The sequence below is a fragment of the Hypomesus nipponensis genome, chromosome 28 (genome assembly GCF_054491055.1).
Source record: "Hypomesus nipponensis isolate SF chromosome 28, ASM5449105v1, whole genome shotgun sequence".
NCBI classification, from domain to species: Eukaryota; Metazoa; Chordata; class Actinopteri; order Osmeriformes; family Osmeridae; genus Hypomesus; species Hypomesus nipponensis.
Genome location: NC_140388.1, coordinates 6,714,696 through 6,732,525, shown reverse-complemented (window position 1 = coordinate 6,732,525; position 17,830 = coordinate 6,714,696). Strand labels below are relative to the sequence as shown.

Below are 17,830 nucleotides of genomic sequence, written 5' to 3'. Positions count from 1 at the left end.
TATCATTGTGCAGTGGGAGTCCGGGGGTTAGCAGGGCTCTGGAGGCACATGGCATCTACTCCATTTTGGCCTCCTCATGTTTGAAACAAAGGTGGGGGGGCTGTGTCTTAGGCTGTAAACTGACAAGACGACTCCGCCAACCGTTCTGGAGTCAAGTGGGAATGACTTGACCAGTTTTGCTGCGTTGACATACACTGCAGCAGCATGAAACAACCAGAATCTCCTTGTACCTGGATCTGCACTAACCCAAAATCGTGGCTTACTTTTTCTTTAAGGTTTTACATGTACCTGCCTAACAGGTTTCTCTTAAACTCCAGGCCTGCTTACTGTATGGGCAGTTGGAATGTGTCAGCATGCTTTATCCAAAGGATTTGCATAGCATTCGCTTTGATCACAGGCCTACAACAGCCAAATATGGAGAAAACAGACATTTTCTATGCAGAAGTAACAGTCAAAGGCAACTACGTGAAGTATTTTGAGAGAATATGGACTGTTATACACTTCAAGTCCGTCTCAGGTCAAACAAGCTATTTCAGTTCAGTGCCATTTCAGAATTCTATGATTCAGTACATTGGTTACAGCTATGTGAGGGTTTTTTTTTAAGTGGGTATATCTCACATGGGGGGCCCAACATTCCACTCTGTAGCAACACTGAGGAGAAGACAGTTTTAGAACTCCTAGATTCAAAACTGCTGTTTGACTCTCTCTCTCTCTCTCTCTCTCTCTCTCGCTCTCTCTCTTTCTCTGTCTCTCTCTCTCTCTGTCTTTCTCTCTGTCTTTCTCTCTCTCTGTCTTTCTCTTTCTCTGTCTTTCTCTCTCTCTCTCTCTCTCTGTCTCTCTCTCTCTCTCTCTCTCTCTGTCTCTCTCTGTCTCTCTCTGTCTCTCTCTCTGCACCTTTCCTCCCCCCAGACCCCCTGCCTGCATGGATATGAACACATCTGGGCCACGGAAAAGAGTGAAATAGGTTCAAGCCCCGAGGCGAGTCAACGAGAGGCAGGCTGGCTGAAAGACCGAGGAAGAAAGGAAGCACACGTTCGCGTACACGCCCGCATGCACGTTTGTGTGCATGCATACAGTATGTGTATGTGTTTTCGTGTGACACACGCGTCTGCGTGTGTATGAGTGTGCGTTCGTCCTGTTGTCGGGTGAGCAGTCACAGTTGCTTCAGTTGGGAGGGGGGATGGACTCAATTTGGATTCTCCAAGTCTCTCTTTCTTTGAAACCTGCCGGCCCATCTCCTCTTCTGGGCTCCCTCATTTAAATATGGCCATGTGAGACGTAGGAGGGGTGATGTTGGGTGGGGAGGTCTGCAAGCGTGTTCGTGTACATGGGTGTGTGAGTGTGCGGGTTTGTGTGTGTGCGCGGGTGGGTCTATCGGTGTGTGGCTGTGGGTGTGGGTCTGTGGCTGTGTGTGTGTGTCGATGTGTGAGTGTGCGGGTCTGTGTGTGTGGGTCTGCGTGTGTGTGCGTGTGTATGTTTCGCTGCGTGAGTGGCTTTGGGTGTGGGGGGTTTGTTGACAGAACACATTCCCGCAGGTCCCTAGAGTTGAGGGAGGTATGCAGGGGTAGGGAGGCCATAGGACACAGGGTTTGTCCCCAAGATAAGGCCGTGGCTCGGAACACTGAATATACCTTCAGAAAACAGGAACTTTCACTTGCCAGGTTGGCTGGGGTTCTCTGATTCCAAAGTGGAACAGGTCTATTTCCTGAACAGAAGGCGTTTGCTTGCTTACAGTAAAGCAGGCATGATATTGATGTACTTCAGTATTACTCCTGTGTGTTCTCTGACGTAAACAATATGAGTGTGAGGAATATCTAGCTGAAAACCCTTGAGCCTGGGCTCAAACTGCCAGTTTCATTCAAAGTTTAAAGTTTGGAGCCATTGGTATGAATAGTCAATAAGCGTATAATAATGTGTCTGCTCCATGTAAAACGATCCTCTCTCTGCTCTATGTTAAACGATCCTCTCTCTGCTCTATGTGAAACTCGAGGCTGGATCTCAGTTAGTCTGCTAAGAAGAAGCCAGTGACTGCTGAGGCCCAGAGCAGTCTTGGAGCTCCCAGTCTCATCCATCAAATAGGAACCTTCCAGAATTCCTAAGACAACAGGAACTGTGGAAAAACACCCTCAATTATTTAGTTCATAAAAACACCAGTATATAAAAACACCACTATGGTATGATCAATCCAGATGAGATCTGACGCAGGTCAAGGCAAAGTTCTCCTTGGAAAAGAACACTTGAACTCAAGATTGCCTAAAAGATTGACCAGCCATGAACTACATACCACTAAGATTGACCGGCTTATGTGACCCTGGGCTATTGCGTTTTTCTTTGAGGACGTGCAGGAACATGCAACTCTACCAGGTAGACCACCAGAAATCGATGGCGCACCGTAGCTGAATTGGGGTGTTGATGTGCTCACTTTGGATTTAAAAAGTGTCTGCTAAATGAAAAAGTACATGAATTAACATCCCGAGATTTATAAACACTAACTCTTGCTCAGCCCCCGCCCAAAACAAACACACACACAGACACACACACACACAGCTTTGACTCCACACACACACACACACACACACGCACACAAGGGACGTGTGTTTGCCTGCCAAACAGAAATTGATAGAGCTGATCCCACTTGCTTGGGCTGACAGCCTTTTGTTTGCAGGAAGGTAGGCATAAAGAGTGCATGTGTTAGGACTGTTTAATATGAATGATTACTCATCTTTGAAAACGGAAGACCATAGACAAATACAGCAAACACGTTTGACCACACAAACATAGTAGGCCCATATGATGTGATGAAACCTTTAGGGTATTTGCCACCGGGATGTTGCAAGCTGTGGCTGACAAACAGTGAGCATGTGAACACGCACACACATGATATTCACACTGACTTACACAGAGCTATCTATTTGCAGTGTACGGTTACCCAGCTGCCCTTGTCAGTACTGTATGTGAGCAACATGTAGTAAGTGTGTGTGTCCGTGTGTAAGGGGAGGGGGTTTGGGGGTTCCTAGATTTTCGATGGGGAGGATGTCTCTAGATTGCAATGAGCACATTTCCCCTTTTCCCCTTTCCGGCTGTTAAGCAACTGGAGAAAAAAAACACATACACACACACACACGCAGCACCCTGTTGGGTTCTGTTCTGCTACAAGCACATGCGTTAGGCTCCTAAAGATGGGGGGAGGGGCGGGCTCCATCGCAGTGAGAGACTGAGAAATGGTAGTGTGGGAGGGGCATGTGAACATGCATGTGTGTTTGTGTGGTGACATGGGCTCGAATTCTGTGTCAATTGTGTTGGTGTCAGATGCAGGACACTGGATTTTGGACTCAATGGAGGGCAATATCACTCTGGGCCCCCTCCCCCTCCCCTTCCTCTCTCTCTGTCTTTCTATAAGCGCTGTGGTTTTAAACGGCCTGTTGCCGCATTTGTACATCGAGTACTGAGGCTGAGGCAGATAACATGAGGGTAATGGTTAATAAGGAAGACGATAACATACCACCTGTGTGTAGTCCTACACGCGTAGCTGCGCGCACGCATTCCCCTCGTCATATGCATACGTGGCTCTGGGAGTTTGGATGTGCCGGACCACGTGGGTCTAAACATGTTGTTAGAATGTAGGGCAGGTAAGGTTTGCCTATTCAAGAGAAAATCAAGTTTTTCCTCTGTCTTCCACTGTTTGGGTGACTGTGCCTGTAGCTGCATTAAGTTGAAACACACACTCAATTCTCCCCTGGTTGTGATTTCCCTCGAGACTGTGCAAACGCCACTTGAGGCCCATATGAATGTGACAAATGCAAGCAGCTACACCACATTTCAAGATTGCAAGTGCGTATTACTCCGACATAATAAGAACGCATCCCAGTTTATTATAGTTAATTAACTTTCGTTTACTAACGTCCGTATCACTTCTAATACACGCAAGTTCGAGTGATAGGTGAAGCGGGCATACTCAACTAGTAAATTTGCATTTGCGGTTAAGATGCATACAGTGTGTTGAGTATAGTCTCGTTCTATATGAGTGTGTCAAAAGAAGACATGGGTATAGAGTCAACAGCTCTCAACTAACCGCGTGAATTATTTTTTTTTATCGCGTGACTCTTCTACACCGAGCTTGTAGAAGAGAAAGGTACACAACAGATACTCGTGTACTATAGGCCAAGTATACCGCGAAGCAAAGATCCAAACAAAAGACTGAGTTGACACGCCTCCCCACAGCCATCCTGCCTTGTACCTACAAGATTCTCTTTTAGCCCCCTGAATACTAACGGAAGCCCATCGACGACTTGTGGGACAGTGTTGATGCCCGAGTTATTAACGACTACATACGCCTAGACATTTGAACCACAGATACGTATGGTAATATTACATACACATAAAATCACCTCCAGATTACACTTGGTTTCGGAAAAACGGAGCGCGCAGGGATGAAGACACGTGCGCGATTATGTTTTATGTCGGGTTGTTGTGTTTGATGTTGCGACTCCAAATTACAGCAAGCTATTTTCGGTGCGCATGGTTATGAAATCAGTGCAATCGAAAGATACCCTACTTTCACGTGCCATAAGTCGGTAAAGCGTATTTGCGACACAGCAGCACAAACAAACAACATTCACTTAAAAACACGCACGAGTCGTAATAGCCTTCAAGTATAAGGACTTGTCATATAGGCTGTTATTTCAAACGACACATTCAATTCAATCAAACTGGATCTAAAAGGGGGCGTGGTAGAGTTGTTGGTGTAGGCGCGCCTCTTCGGTACCAATTTGATGATGTTACGTAACCCAGTAGGCTATAGAGGTAGTAGACCTACTTGATGCTAATCAACAAGGGGGTGCACACACCCCTCTTTCGTCCACGCCCCCTCCTAATGCTTCTGCCCGATAGGTCTATGGAGTCATGGAAAAAAATTACAGAAGGCTTTAAAAAGATTCACATTGTCCCTCCGTCGAGTAACATCTGGTCAAAAGACCGGGGTTCATTTACTGCTGCCGCTACGTCCTCCACTGAGCTTTCCTCCCCTCTCCGTCTGCCGGGAAGAACTGAAATAAAGGTTCTTTTTTTCGTGTTCCATAAACCCCACACGCGAAAATGCCTAGCAAGAGGAAGAAGAATAAGCGCCGCATGAGGAGGGTGGTAAGTGCGCACCTGCCCATTGTCATCTTCACCTTAGAAATCTCCGCGCTTACCATCTCCGATGTGTTCCCTTTTAGAACGAGAATGCCAGACTCACTTGCGCTCCGTGCAACGTACGTGTGGAGAATTTAGGGATGCAGATAAATAACGAAGCGTCTGTGCGCGTCTGTGCGCGTGTCAGCGAAGCAGTCCACTCCTCGACCTCGAGCTGGCTTGTTTTTCAGATTCCAAATTCCTCCAAACTCTGTTCCACATTTACCCCTTAAGTTTTTTTAATCAAAGCATTTTGGATACAATCCCAACGTTTTCTGAATAGTTTTTCTAATTATCATGTGTGTATTCATCAACAGCGTAAACATGGGGTCTATTGCTTTATTTAACCTAAAGTTTGGATGCACGCATCTCTGAGCTGTGCGCTTCTCCGGTCATACCGTCCTCTCCGTACATTTATAGCACTAACATTCTAGTCCGTGTTTGTGAAAGGCCGCGCGTAAAGTGCTTTTTGTTGGACTAACCAATTATTCAAATCTCTTAAATCAGCTTGGTGTTATTGATTCTTGTTATAAACATGCGGACGTGTCCTATAGCAATATCTAGTTCGTTAGAACAATATAATGAAAGGCAGAAAAGTGTATTGGGAATTATGCGACATCAATGTTTTTTTGTGTTTTTTTTTAATGAAGTGCTTTAAGTGTATTCCCGGCACAACGGGCTATTTGTACAGCTCGGTATGATTTGGAGTGCGCACGTTTCAAAAAGAGTCCCTATTATAGTTTCATTCGAACAACATGTACTTTTGCGCATGTGCCCCCCAGCCCCCCTCCCCTCCCCAGCCCGCCACGCCCCCCCCCCACCCCCCCCCCCCACCCCAGGGGTGAAGAGTGGTTGTGGCCAGAGGAGTAACATGCAGTTCCTAGTTTCCAGAGGGCAGAGGTCAACCCCGGGTGTGACCCTGTGCCACCCTCTCTCTATGCGCCCCCCCCCCCCCTACCAGGATGGTAGATGGTCTCTCCACTGTGCCCCTATTGTCCTCCTCTCCACAATCAGTGTGTTATTCCGCCCTCTCACTTAGATTTTCACGTGTGCCATGTGCCGTGCTCACAGCTGCCTTGGTCTGCACAGAGCTCCTGCTGCTACGTGCGGCATCGCCGAGCAATTCTCAGTATGGTGTCGAGGCCCCCCCCCTCCCCCTCCCCTTCCAGTGTGGTCACTTGTCCGAGCCTGTATTTGGTAGTGCCTCTACAGGAATGGCTTTTCCATTGGTGAGTCCCAGTTCTGGTGAGTTCCAGTTCCGGGTCTGGGCTGTGTCCCTCCTAAAGGCCTATCACACAGCCCCCCCCCCCCCCCAAGAAGGAATTCCTTCCAAATCTGCCAGGTCTCCGTCAACAGTCTAATCGCACGTCGCATGCTTGACATATCTGCCCTCTGAGCTGACAGGGAGGGAACCCGCTTGCCACTTTCATCCTCTAACACTTCTTCGCATCAGTGCACGTCCCCCTCCGGCACCCTCACAGAGTAGTCGGACCGGTTTTGTTTTTGGAGAAAGCCTTCTTGACGGGTGACACCAAAACCAAACGGCCGAGTTACGTCCGGTCCACTGGTTGGTTACTGGGGCGAAGGGGTGAGGGGTGTGGCGGTTTGGACGCCAGCAGCATGGTGGAGAGATGGCTTTCCGTTCACACTTTGCCCCCGAGTTAAACAGCTAGCGGAGCTTCCCCCGCCTGCCCTACCGCCCCCCGCTCAAGCCTAATGAAGCGTTTGGTTGTGATTATAACCTGATTATAACCTGATTATAACCTGATTATGATGTGATTAGGCCGCTGTCTGGCCTACGGGGGGTTGGCCCCATCCGGACCGGACCAGCCTTGCTGACTCGCTGAATTCTCTTCCCCGCTTCACTAGACCCGTCAGAATCGTTAAACCTCAGCCAATCCCCAGCCATTATCTAACCTGTCCCCCCCCCCCCTCCCTGCTCGCAAACGTTTCCAAACTTCCCTCGTTACGCCTAAAGGGGTTTTAGTCCACAGAGTAAAAAAACATGTTGGGCCTAGTGCTAGCTGCATGTTGGTACCTAAATGTGGCTTCCCAAGGATTTAATCGAATACAATGCCCCTAAAGCCCTGTTTACTCCCCCCTCATCCCCAACCACAGGAGGAATTCAATAACAAACTGCCCTCGGGGAGTGGGGATGCCCTCGGTAACCTCTGTCCTGACGGAATTTCGGTTCAGGACGTGCGCTGGTGAGGTTCAGGCGTTTGCAAGCGTTCTGAGTCCGTCTTGTGTGTGTTTCCACAGCAGGCCCAGAGGAGAGTACTGGAGGAGCAGTATGCCGTGACCAGTAAGGGAACGCCGGGCATCGCGGCGGTCAAAGCACCCCCTGGATCGCTGCCCAAAGCGGCCCCCAAAAAAGCAATCCCCAAGGCTGCCCCCAAGGCGGTGCCTAAAGCAGTTCCCAAGGCTGTCCCCAAGGTTCCTGAAGCTGTCCCCATTGCTGTCCCTATAGTCGAGGTCCCTGTTGTGGCACCGGTCGAGGTTGTGGCACCAGTTGAGGTACCAGAACCAGCACCAGTTGAAGTACCTGAACCAGCACCAGTTGAGGTACCAGAACCAGCTCCAGTCGAAGTACCAGAACCAGCCCCAGTTGAGGTTCCAGAAGTCCCAGTCGAAGTTCCAGAAGCTCCAGTTGAGGTCGCAGCGCCCGAGCCTGAGGTGGTTGAGGCCGAAGTGGTCGAGGCCGAGGTGGTTGCCCCAGCAGAAGCCCTCGTGGAGAGTCTGCCCCCAACAGAAATAGCTGCTGCAGTGCCAGAGGCCGAACCCGTCATTCCAGAAGCAGAACCAGAACCAGAGGTAAGGCGTCTTCTCTCTTTAAGGGGGTTCTTAACGTCGGCTAGCCCGGGGAGGTGTAGGAGTTTGGGGTTTGGTTGTGTTCCGATGCGCACGTGGTTAAAAAATCACAAAGGCCATGTGCTTGGGGAAACAGGGTGTTTTGTGCCGTGAAAATGGTTGCCTCGGTCGGTCTTCCTGCCTGTAAGATGGAGTGATGTCCCTGTGGGTTGGGGGGAGGAGTGCAGGAGTGGGAAGAGGGAAGGAAAGGGGAGGGGGCTGGAAGAGAACAACGTGTTCCTTTTACCAGGAACTATAGATGACTCTGGTAGTGGTGGTGGGCGGGGCTTGCTCCTCAGCCCCTATACATTACTGGGTACTGGAGCTTAGCTGTCTGTCAACTAGCCACCAACTGGTTTCAGACCATGTGGAGGATTCTTTGTACTTCACTGGGAACTCTACCATCTCTCAAAGACAAGTTCACAATGTTGTTCTTGATGTGCTTGCACCAGTGGCCTGTTTCATCTTTCCCAGGGTTGTTAGTGTGGTGTTGGTAGCATGGAGGGTAGAGCTCAGTGGTTAGAGCAGTCGGACTGCAGATCAAGAGGTTGTAGGTTCAAAGCCCCCCCCGCTTGTGCTGGAATATGCTTTGGATAAAAGCACCAAATGAATATGTTGTTGGAGATGCTTGATGGGAGCTTGGGCAGCTGCTCTGTGGATCTAGTACACAATGTCCTATTTGGGGTCCACTTGACTGTGTGTGTGTGTATATGCCTTATTTGGTGGTTCTGCAATGACCACGTATGTGCTGCCAGCATGCACTCACATACATGTGAACGTGTGAGCAGGGAGGAGTCACAAACACAAGCGCAGACGGTTGATATGTCTCCTCCGAATGCCCCCCCCCCCCCTCCTTCCTTTCCAAGTCGCCAGAACAACATCCTATATAAGAAGGCCCAGTCTAACGCTCTGGCCCTTGGATCGCCCCCCCCCCCCGGCCCCCCCCCCCACCCCCCGCACACTTAGCCCCCTCCTCCCTCCCCTCCCACATCCCCTCCTCCCTCCCCAGCTCTAGGGTTTCTGCTCCTTCTGCCTGCACGCCAGTCACGGCCCAGCACCGCACATGCTCTCCATAGGGCTCCTTGACCGAAGCAGGAGAAGGAATTTTTCCCTCCCCATACCGGACAGTTGGACTGTTGGGTTAGTTGAGCGACTTGTCGCTTTTTAGGTCAACATTGGGAGGCGTTCACACCCACAGTGCACACACTCGGCCCCGGTGCCTCACACACCCAGTGGGGACTTGAAGAGGGAGGTTTGCCCTGTCAGTGCTCTCCTCGCTGGTTAGTCTACTTCGCGGCCCGTGGCTCTCGTGTGTGCCCGTTCGGAGCTTGCCAAAATGGGGCTCATTTTCAGCTGGCTGAGGGGGCAGAGGGACGAGCTCCCACTCCTGGATGTCACCGTGGAAACGCAGGTGAGCACCCCCCCCCCCCGCCCCCCTCCCTGATGATAGATCGGGGGGGTGGGGGGTGGGCGTGGTCTATTTTCTGAGAGAAGAGGTAGGGGGCGTGGCTCCGGAGGCTTCTGAACATTTTGTACCAGCTTGCTCAGAGCTCCTATATACCGCCTCCCCCTCTTTCCGCCCCTTCTCCCTCCCCCCTCCCTTCCTTCCTTCCATCTCGTCTCTCCTGTGTGTTTGCTAATGGGGGCCCCCTTCACACGTGCACCTCTGCCTGGCGCGTGCACGCTTGGGGGAGGGGCCAACTAGAGAGCAACATTTGTGTGTGTGTGTGCGTGTGCCTTGTGGTCTGGGGCTGATGCCACAGAGGTAGGAGGGACCAAAAATGCATAGGTTGAAAAGGAGTTGGAGGAGGAGGGGGTAGGGGAGGGACGGAGGAAGGGGGTGGGGGAGGGAGGGTGTGTCTGCCTAAGCTAATTCAGTCGGTCCGAACCCATGTAGAGATGTGCAGCTGTGTTTTTTTGGAGCCGCGTAAACAATGTGTAGGGTTTCTAGCGGAGAGATTGGAGTCCACGTTGGCCACAGAAACATCTAGAGGCTTTGCAGCAAAGAAACTGCGAGGCTGCGGCTAGGGGGAGGACTGATTTATCACCTAGTGGCTCAGCCCTTGAGACCCTCGAGCCCCCCCCCCCCACATCCCCCCATGAGACTTGAAAACCCAGATAGACCAGGGCTTTGTTATTACAGAGGTGGGCGGGGGCTGAGGCCTGCTCTCATTCCGTCTCCCACACACACGGCACATGCGAAAGCGTTTCCCTCCTCCTGTATGTGCTTTGAGACCAGCGGACGACATGTCGGCCGTGCTGTTGACATTGTTTTGTTCAACATCCAACTACGGTTGTCTTGTGCTCTCTTGGAGGCCCCTCTTAGCTTTGTCTGCGTGTTTTTCTGTTGTTGTTGACTTCCCTTCTCTGGTCAAGGAAATGTGGTGCATTCTCAGCACAACCCCCTCCCCCCTACCAGCTAATGTGTTCCTTTAAAAGAAACAGGAAACCCTGAGTTGTTTGAGTGATATGGTGGTAACAGTGTTGGACATTCTGTACTTCAAAGGGTTAAAGTGGAGTCTGGCCAGCAGGGGGCTGTACTCTGATCAGTTCTGTACATTTTGTTCCTGTGTGTGTTAATGGCAGCTCGAAGACAGAGGCTGCCATCAGATCAGTGTGGTACACGGTGTTCTCCGAGCGACACGGACGGACGGACAGACTGACGGGAGGGAGGGACCTGTGTGTGTGTTGGTGCGTGTGGTTGCGTGTATCTGTGTGTGGAAGTGTATGTGTGTGTGTGTGTGAGTGCATTGAGCTGCCAGTCGCAGAGAGTATTGATAGCTCTCAGCTCGCGGTCCTCCCTCCTCCCTCCTTCTCCTCCATGTTGGCTATACATTTACCAAGCAGCTTCATGTGAATGTTTGTCCGTTGGCTTTGTTTGAAGATCATTGACAGTGGGGTCTTAAACACCATTCTCTTCTACTGACAGGGAGCATTTGACAGAAAATGTGTTTTCAGGTTTCTTTTTTATGTTTTTTTTTACAAAAGAGAAGCTCTTACATTTGTGGTTGTGGGAGTCATCTGCAATGTTTGAACATGAGGTGTGTGTGTGTGTGTTAGGAAACTAAACACTCCTATTTCCAGAGCTGTGCTGATGGACGTTCTGCATTCTTTAGCTGTTGGATAACAGGCTCTGTCGGTCTAAGTGATGTCTCAAATCAGACCACAGCCTCCACTCAAGGGTTCTTTCCCTACCTTGGCTGCTACCATGAATAGTCAATTATTTACACTTTCTGCACAAATGTAATATTGATGCCCTGGAGTCTACCAGGCTGTCAGTAGCGCTCATTACGGCTGGCGGTACAGCCTGAAAGCGGGCACAAAGCTGGGTGCCTAGTGAGCACTTAGCTGGTGCCAACCTGAGGGTGACCACTGGGGCAGAAAGCAGGGCTGTGTGTCTCTGAGGAGGGGACACACGAGGGCTACGACAACATGGCTGCCACCACGGGTCTTTACCGTCCTTAACCCTCCATCTTGAGCTGAGAGCCTGTGTGGACCATTGTTCTGCTTCGGCGTGGAGAGCGAGGAGGGGAGAGAGGGAGAGAGAGAGAGAGAGAGAGAGAGAGAGAGAGAGAGAGAGAGAGAGAGAGAGAGAGAGAGAGAGAGAGAGAGTGAGAGAGTGAGAGGGAGAGGGAGGGGGGCGTGGCAGCTAGCCCTCCACCATTATGTAATTGGCTGTAGCGTTACTACCCGTTGTGTAACCCTCCCCTCCCCCCTTCCTTTTCTCTTCCCCGAGGCTTTCCTAAAGCCAGCTCTCTATGAGGTGTCTGGACCTCTTGTGTTGGTTCAAGAGAAGGGCTGCAATCTTTAGGGTTTTTTTCCAAGCGTGGCCGCGTTTCCCTTTAGCGCTAAACAAGGCTATGGTACCCCTCCATTTCACGGTTGTCAGAGCTAAACTGGACAGCAATGGCACATTCCAGACGGAAGCGGTTGTGTGTTTTCCACAAGTCCTATATCCGAACTGCTGTTGGGAGATGTCATGTCAATGTTCCCCGCGTGGAATCAAGTGACACGTCAGAGGCCAACGGCACGACTCTTTTGCCTCTTTATTGATGTTTATGAAACATAAATAAATGGATGAATCTAAAAGTGGATGCTTATCTCACCTTGACCAAATTCCTCTGCTTTTCCAGGCTACACTCCTCCCCGAGGCCCACTTGTCAGCCCCTGCCGAGTTTGAGGTAAACCCTTTCACCCCTCTACTCACAGTTAGTCAACCCCTCCCCCCCCCCCCCCCCCTCCTCTGGTGAAGCTTGAACATAGGACATGTTTGTACATACCAGCCCAGTGTCTTTTTTTCCCTCTGAGTGAAACTCTAGACTTCTTGTGCAACGGAGGTGGTTTAGTGACAAAGAACCTCTTCCTTCTGCTTCAAAATGAGCTTTTCAGACTCTTTCAACATAAATAGTTACCCAGAATAGTTCAAAACATTTTTTTATACAAATGTCTTGGGGGCCTTTAACCAGCTGTGGAAATTGGCTTCACTTTATCGTCGTTCCCCACCTCACCACCCGTTAATCAAAGCAACAGTATGGAGTCACTGATTAACACCCCTCCCCACACACACACACACACACACACCCCTAAGGCCCAGTTCACAACATAAAGGTATATTAACTCCAGACTAGCCCTCTGTGCATGACTGTGCATTCAAAACACTCCTGGATCTTGATTTGTGTTTTTTGGTTGAATCTTTCCAAAGGAAAGTCTTCCTGTTTCCCGTTTGAGCTAGTGTACAATGTAGACGGCACGTTTGAGTGTGTTTGTGTGTTTTGGGATTGTGATCATTCTTCACAGCTCTTCCCTCTGCTTTTTTCTCCAGGTCCAGGTGGAAGACTCCATAGCCATCGTCACCGATGTCCCCGAGGTGATATCTCTGCCCCTGCTTTCTGCCGTGTCATTGTGCCAGTGGCATAACATAGAATCCATTCCATTCAGTCCACTGTCTAATGTCTATGTGTGAGGTTCTCCGCATGAGTAGGAATGTAGCCTAGCTTGACTGGTAGAACGTGATAGGCGATGAGTCTCGTCTGTGGGTGAACTAGAGATGTAGCTCTCTGTGTTGTGTACCAGTTGCATGCTCTGTCGACTTGACGGTGTTCCATCGCTCGTTCAGACGCATGTCATCTCAGAGGTGGCGCTCCTGTCGGAAGTCCCTGCCGAGGCAGAGGCCGTGGTTGAGGTAGAAGCAGAGCCTCTGGTTCAGACCGAGCCCTTGGCTGAGGCAGGAGAGAAGGCAGTCGTCGAGGCAGCAGCGGAGCCCATCGTGGAAGTTGAGGCAGAGCCCATTGTTGAGGCTGAGGTTGTCGCCAAGGCGGTCGCAGAGGCTGAAGCTGAGCCCATTGTCGAAGTTGACGCAGAGCCCATCCCCGAGGCTGAGGTTGTCGCCGAGGCAGTCGTAGAGGCAGCAGCTGAGCCCATCATTGAGGCCGAGGCCATCATAGAAGCTGAGGCGGCCCCCGCCGTTGAGGCCGAGGTCACGGCGGAGGAGACGCTCGTGGAGGCCGCGGTGATCGAGGCCGTGGCTGTCGAGGCCGAGGTGACTGTTGCCGTGGAGACGGAGGCTGAAGCTGAGACCCCATTGGTCTCTGAAGTCGCAGAGGTGCTCCAGGCCCAGCCGCTGCCCTTCCTCCTCCTCCTCCTCTTCTTTGCTTTTTTGCACTCCTGCTATGAAGATGATACACCTTTAGCCACGTCCACACAGTCTTGCTAAGAAGAATCTATAACTTTACCCACGCTCTCACACTCTTGCTAAGAAGAATCTATAACTTTACCCACGCTCTCACACTCTTGCTAAGATGAATCCACAACTGAAGCCACATGTTTTGTTTGGGTTGTCTGTCACTGTGTGTTTGCATGTAATAATAGTAGTGGAGTGCATTTAGTTTTCCCTCACCTTTCATTTTTCACCACTTGATTCATTTTTCACCCCTTACATGATGTTTGAGGAATTAAAAACGCTTAATCAAGTTTGTACATGTGTGAAAATCATCTCGCTGAGGATTTTGGACAGGTTATAACGATGGCTTTCACCTCCTCTCAGGACGTACCTGCCCCAGCAGAAGCACCAGAGGAGATTCCAGTGGTAAGATCCCGTTTCTCATTACACAAAACTTGTACACTGTGCTGTCTATTATCATATATTGTCTGCAAATGAGTGCTACTTATAGATTTAGTCAGACTATGGGCTAAGTAGAAAACTAAAAGAGGGATATGTTTATTTAGTGTAGCGTTACTTTTATATAACGCATCAAATAGGGGATTTGAACCTGTGACCCCTGGACGTGCAGTCGCATGCTCTACCACTGTCAATAAGCCTCCCCAATTTATATGACTACATATGATATGACTATGAGAAAGAAATAAAGGATGATCGTGATTAGGAAAGACTGATATCCTTGCATGTCTGAGACAAACTTCTCCGGAACCTTCCCCCCAGGTGGCTGCAGTCATCTCAGAGGTGGAGGCCGAGCCGGTGGAAGCCCCCGTAGCTGAGCCCGCCCCCGTGGAGGTGAGAGACTCCACCCATCTCCTCCTTCACCCGGAGGAAAAGCACTGTAGAGACGTGTGGGGTTGGAAAACAAACTGTCCCATACCTGCTTCACCTAACCGCTCTCTCTCCTCGCCAGGCCGTGGAAGTGGCCGTCGCCGACTGTGTGGCCGACGACTTTGTCATCACAGACTCCGCCCCCGTAGTAGAGGCGGCCATGGCCGAGCCTGAGCTCGCCGTCGTGGAGGAACAGGTGAGACGGGTGTCCCCTCCGTTTTTTTGGTGTTTTTGTTTGTTCGTTTTTTTGACCCTGTTCCGTGTCTCCAACACGCAAACCAGAAACTCGTGGGTCAACATGCTGTCAGAACCTGTCCTGTCTTTGCTCAGCTCTGAACCTCTCTCTCTTTTTCTCCTCTCTCTCTCTCTCTCTCTCTCTCTCTCTCTCTCTCTCTCTCTCTCTCTCTCTCTCTCTCTCTCTCTCTCTCTCTCTCTCTCTCTCTCTCTCTCTCTCTCTCTCTCTCTCTCTCTCTCTCTCTCTCTCTCTCTCTCTCTCTCTTTCTCTCTCTTCTTCTCTCTCTTTATCTCTCTCTCTTGTTATAGGTGCCCGCAGTCACAGCTGACGCTCTCGACGCCCTATCAGAATCTCTGAATGACATCACACCCGCCCCTGAACCCGTTCCTATCTTGGCCCATGAGGTCATAGAGGTGAGTCGCTGACTCGGTTCCCCCCATAAGCACACAGAGGAGGAGAGCACCAGGGTGTTGTAGATCCCCCCCCCCCCCCCACACACACACACACACACACACACACACACACACACGTGTAACTGGTTATTTGGTTGGTCAGGAGGCAGTGTGTGAGGAGGAGCGATTGACCAAGATGGGGGAGAGAGACGACAGTTTACCGCCTGTGTTCCAGCCCTCTGACGAGGCCCTACTGGTCAGCAAAACATACATATGAACAACTCTCAATCACTCCCCCCCCCCCCGAACTAAACGTTCTCCGCTCTCATGACCTCTTTACGATCCTCTCAGCTGTCCACTGGATGCAAATGGTGCCCAGTCCTGACTGACTGGAAAGCCGTTTCTATGGTTACTCCACCTCACAGTGTCTAAGTGTCACCTGCATCCGGAGACCTACCCCTCACCCACCCCCCACCCCTCCAGTTCCTACTTTTCATTCAGTCGGTCATTTTCAATTCCCTTTTTTAGCTGTGCAGAACTAATGCATGACTCTGCCAATGGGTGTTCTCTCTCAGTCAAACGTCCCCCACGTGAACATCTCCTCACGTCTCAAATGATTGCGGCCATCCGCGTCCGACTTCCCTTTCCTCCCTCTCCGTTTCCCTCCTTCCATCTCTCCCGGGGTTGGTCGCTTCTCCCCTTTCTTCTCTTTCCGGTGCCGCTCGGCCCGTCCTCCGAGCGGCGTGGGACTCATGGCGCCGCGCTTCTAGCCGACCGTGAGGTTCGACCGCCCTGACTGAAGTCTCTCCTCCCTTTTTTCAGGCTAAAGAGGAAGTCGAAGCCCAGCTGGAGGTGGAGGTCCAGAAGGTAGGTCCATATGTGTTTGTTGGAGTCTGGCCAATCCGAAGTCAGAACTGCATTTCCTTCCCCTACGTTGGGATAGCTCCAATGTCCTGTGGGTGCTTGCAAACGCGTATCAGGTGTAGTCGCGTCAGTCACTTCCTGGTTGGTGCGACGCCATCTCATCACGTTTGTCCTCCAGGACGCCATCGACGAGACGACCGCCCTGGAGGCCCTATCGGGAGACTTCTCTGCCCCCCCTCAGCCAATCATCTCTGAGCTCCAGTGTCACACGCTCACCTTGGTGGATCCTGTTCCAATTCCCTCTATGGTGAGGCTCTTACAACCCCCCCCCACACACACACACACTGATTAACTGAGATCTTCATGTGATTAATCTAGCACCCACCTTGATCCAAAGTGGCTTACAAATAGTGAAAATAGCGCAGTGTCAAACAACATGGATACCCCTTCACACGTCACACAACGCGAGTCTCTTTCCAATGGTTGTTTTTGGATCCATGTTGAACCATGTTGAACTCAAAGGCACAGACCTCACACCTTCACAGTTGTGGAATTTAGACCCTATTCTTTCCAGAAACGCCCTAACTGTCCGTCTTTTTCCTGCAGGAGGTAGCCGAGGGCGCTCTGAACGGCCACGTCACAGCAGAGGTGGTCATCGAGGGCTAGGTTGCGAGGTGAGCTACCCTATCTGTGAACTGGGCCACTGGCAGACTGTTGAACAGCCTTTGAATTGTGTACCTGAAGTGGTGGATTCCAGCGGGGTAGAACGAAGATTGAAGATGATATGTTTCTGTGTCACAAGAGTTTGTTTGTGGTGTTCAACTCTAACCAGGATCCCTCTGTCTCTTGCAGGGGTCTTCAGTCAGTACAAAACTGACCCCGCCTAACAGGAAACAAACAAAAACTTCCTTTTTTCCAATGTATTTTTTATTTTTATTTTTTTAGGGCTTAAAAGGGACCGCTGGGAAACTGAATGGACATCAACACTCAAAAGTGCCTTTCCCGCTTGGGTTCTCGCCGAAATAAATCACAACAAACATGTTCCTGATGCCACGTGGAGACAGAGGATAGACAGTATTGGATGACAAATTATGGCTTATTTCATAGATTTTTCTGTATCCCAGAGGGATGAATTTGCATCAGATGTAAATTGCATACGTTGTGTATAAATACCGTAGAATTCATGAATGTGGCGATAGTCTGTATCTTTTGGACCATGTTTGTAGGGGTGGAATGGAGGGACATTTCATTGTGTTTGATATTTGAATCCAGTTTTTTCTAGTTGTTCTCCCATCCTAAAGGGGCATGATGAGAGATCAGGCCGTGCCCCCCCCCCAACCCCCTTTTCCCTAATGTGATGCCATTTTTTTTTTTAAAGGGATAGTCCGTAACAGCCAACTCTCCTTTAAGGTTCAGTGTACCCAGTCCCGTTGAGTGTCTGGCCAGGTGGTAGTGTGACACCACATCTCGGCCAATCATAAGCTCAGCTAGCGCTTAACGTTCGACAGACGCGTGCCCCTGTGGAGGAGGGGGGAGCCGAGTAGAAAGTCCTGTTTTAGTTCCTTTTTTTTCTTCTCTCTTTTCTAATTGTTTTGTATAGACCATACCATGTGGTACAATGCGGTTTATGCGCTCACGGTCTGTCCGTGCTCGGGTGAGAGACATCGCTAGGAGCTGAACGAGCGGAGATGGATTGACTTTTGAATAAAGATGTCACTGACCGTGACTCATGAACCATGTTGTCCTGTCATGACTGGTCCCAACGAACCC

At 50.4% G+C, this 17,830-nt stretch overlaps 1 protein-coding gene across 5 annotated transcripts; it reads left to right on the top strand.

Annotated features, from left to right (window-relative positions):
• The first annotated feature begins 4,936 nt into the window (after positions 1–4,936).
• Positions 4,937–17,794, top strand: LOC146219697 (uncharacterized). 5 transcript variants are annotated; one of them, XM_084695158.1, is made up of 14 exons: positions 4,937–5,139; positions 7,435–7,986; positions 12,156–12,203; positions 12,845–12,889; positions 13,139–13,561; positions 14,066–14,107; positions 14,462–14,533; positions 14,652–14,765; positions 15,113–15,217; positions 15,360–15,452; positions 16,019–16,063; positions 16,239–16,367; positions 16,667–16,734; positions 16,913–17,794. In XM_084695158.1, the coding sequence occupies exons 1-13, from the start codon at positions 5,095–5,097 to the stop codon at positions 16,724–16,726; spliced, it is 1,773 nt and encodes a 590-aa protein (XP_084551284.1). In that variant the 5' UTR covers positions 4,937–5,094; the 3' UTR covers positions 16,727–16,734; positions 16,913–17,794. The 5 variants fall into 5 exon arrangements, with proteins under 5 accessions (XP_084551284.1, XP_084551283.1, XP_084551282.1 ...); XM_084695157.1 differs by having other exon boundaries at positions 13,139–13,624; positions 17,006–17,794; XM_084695156.1 differs by having other exon boundaries at positions 13,139–13,624.
• Positions 17,795–17,830: the final 36 nt, after the last annotated feature.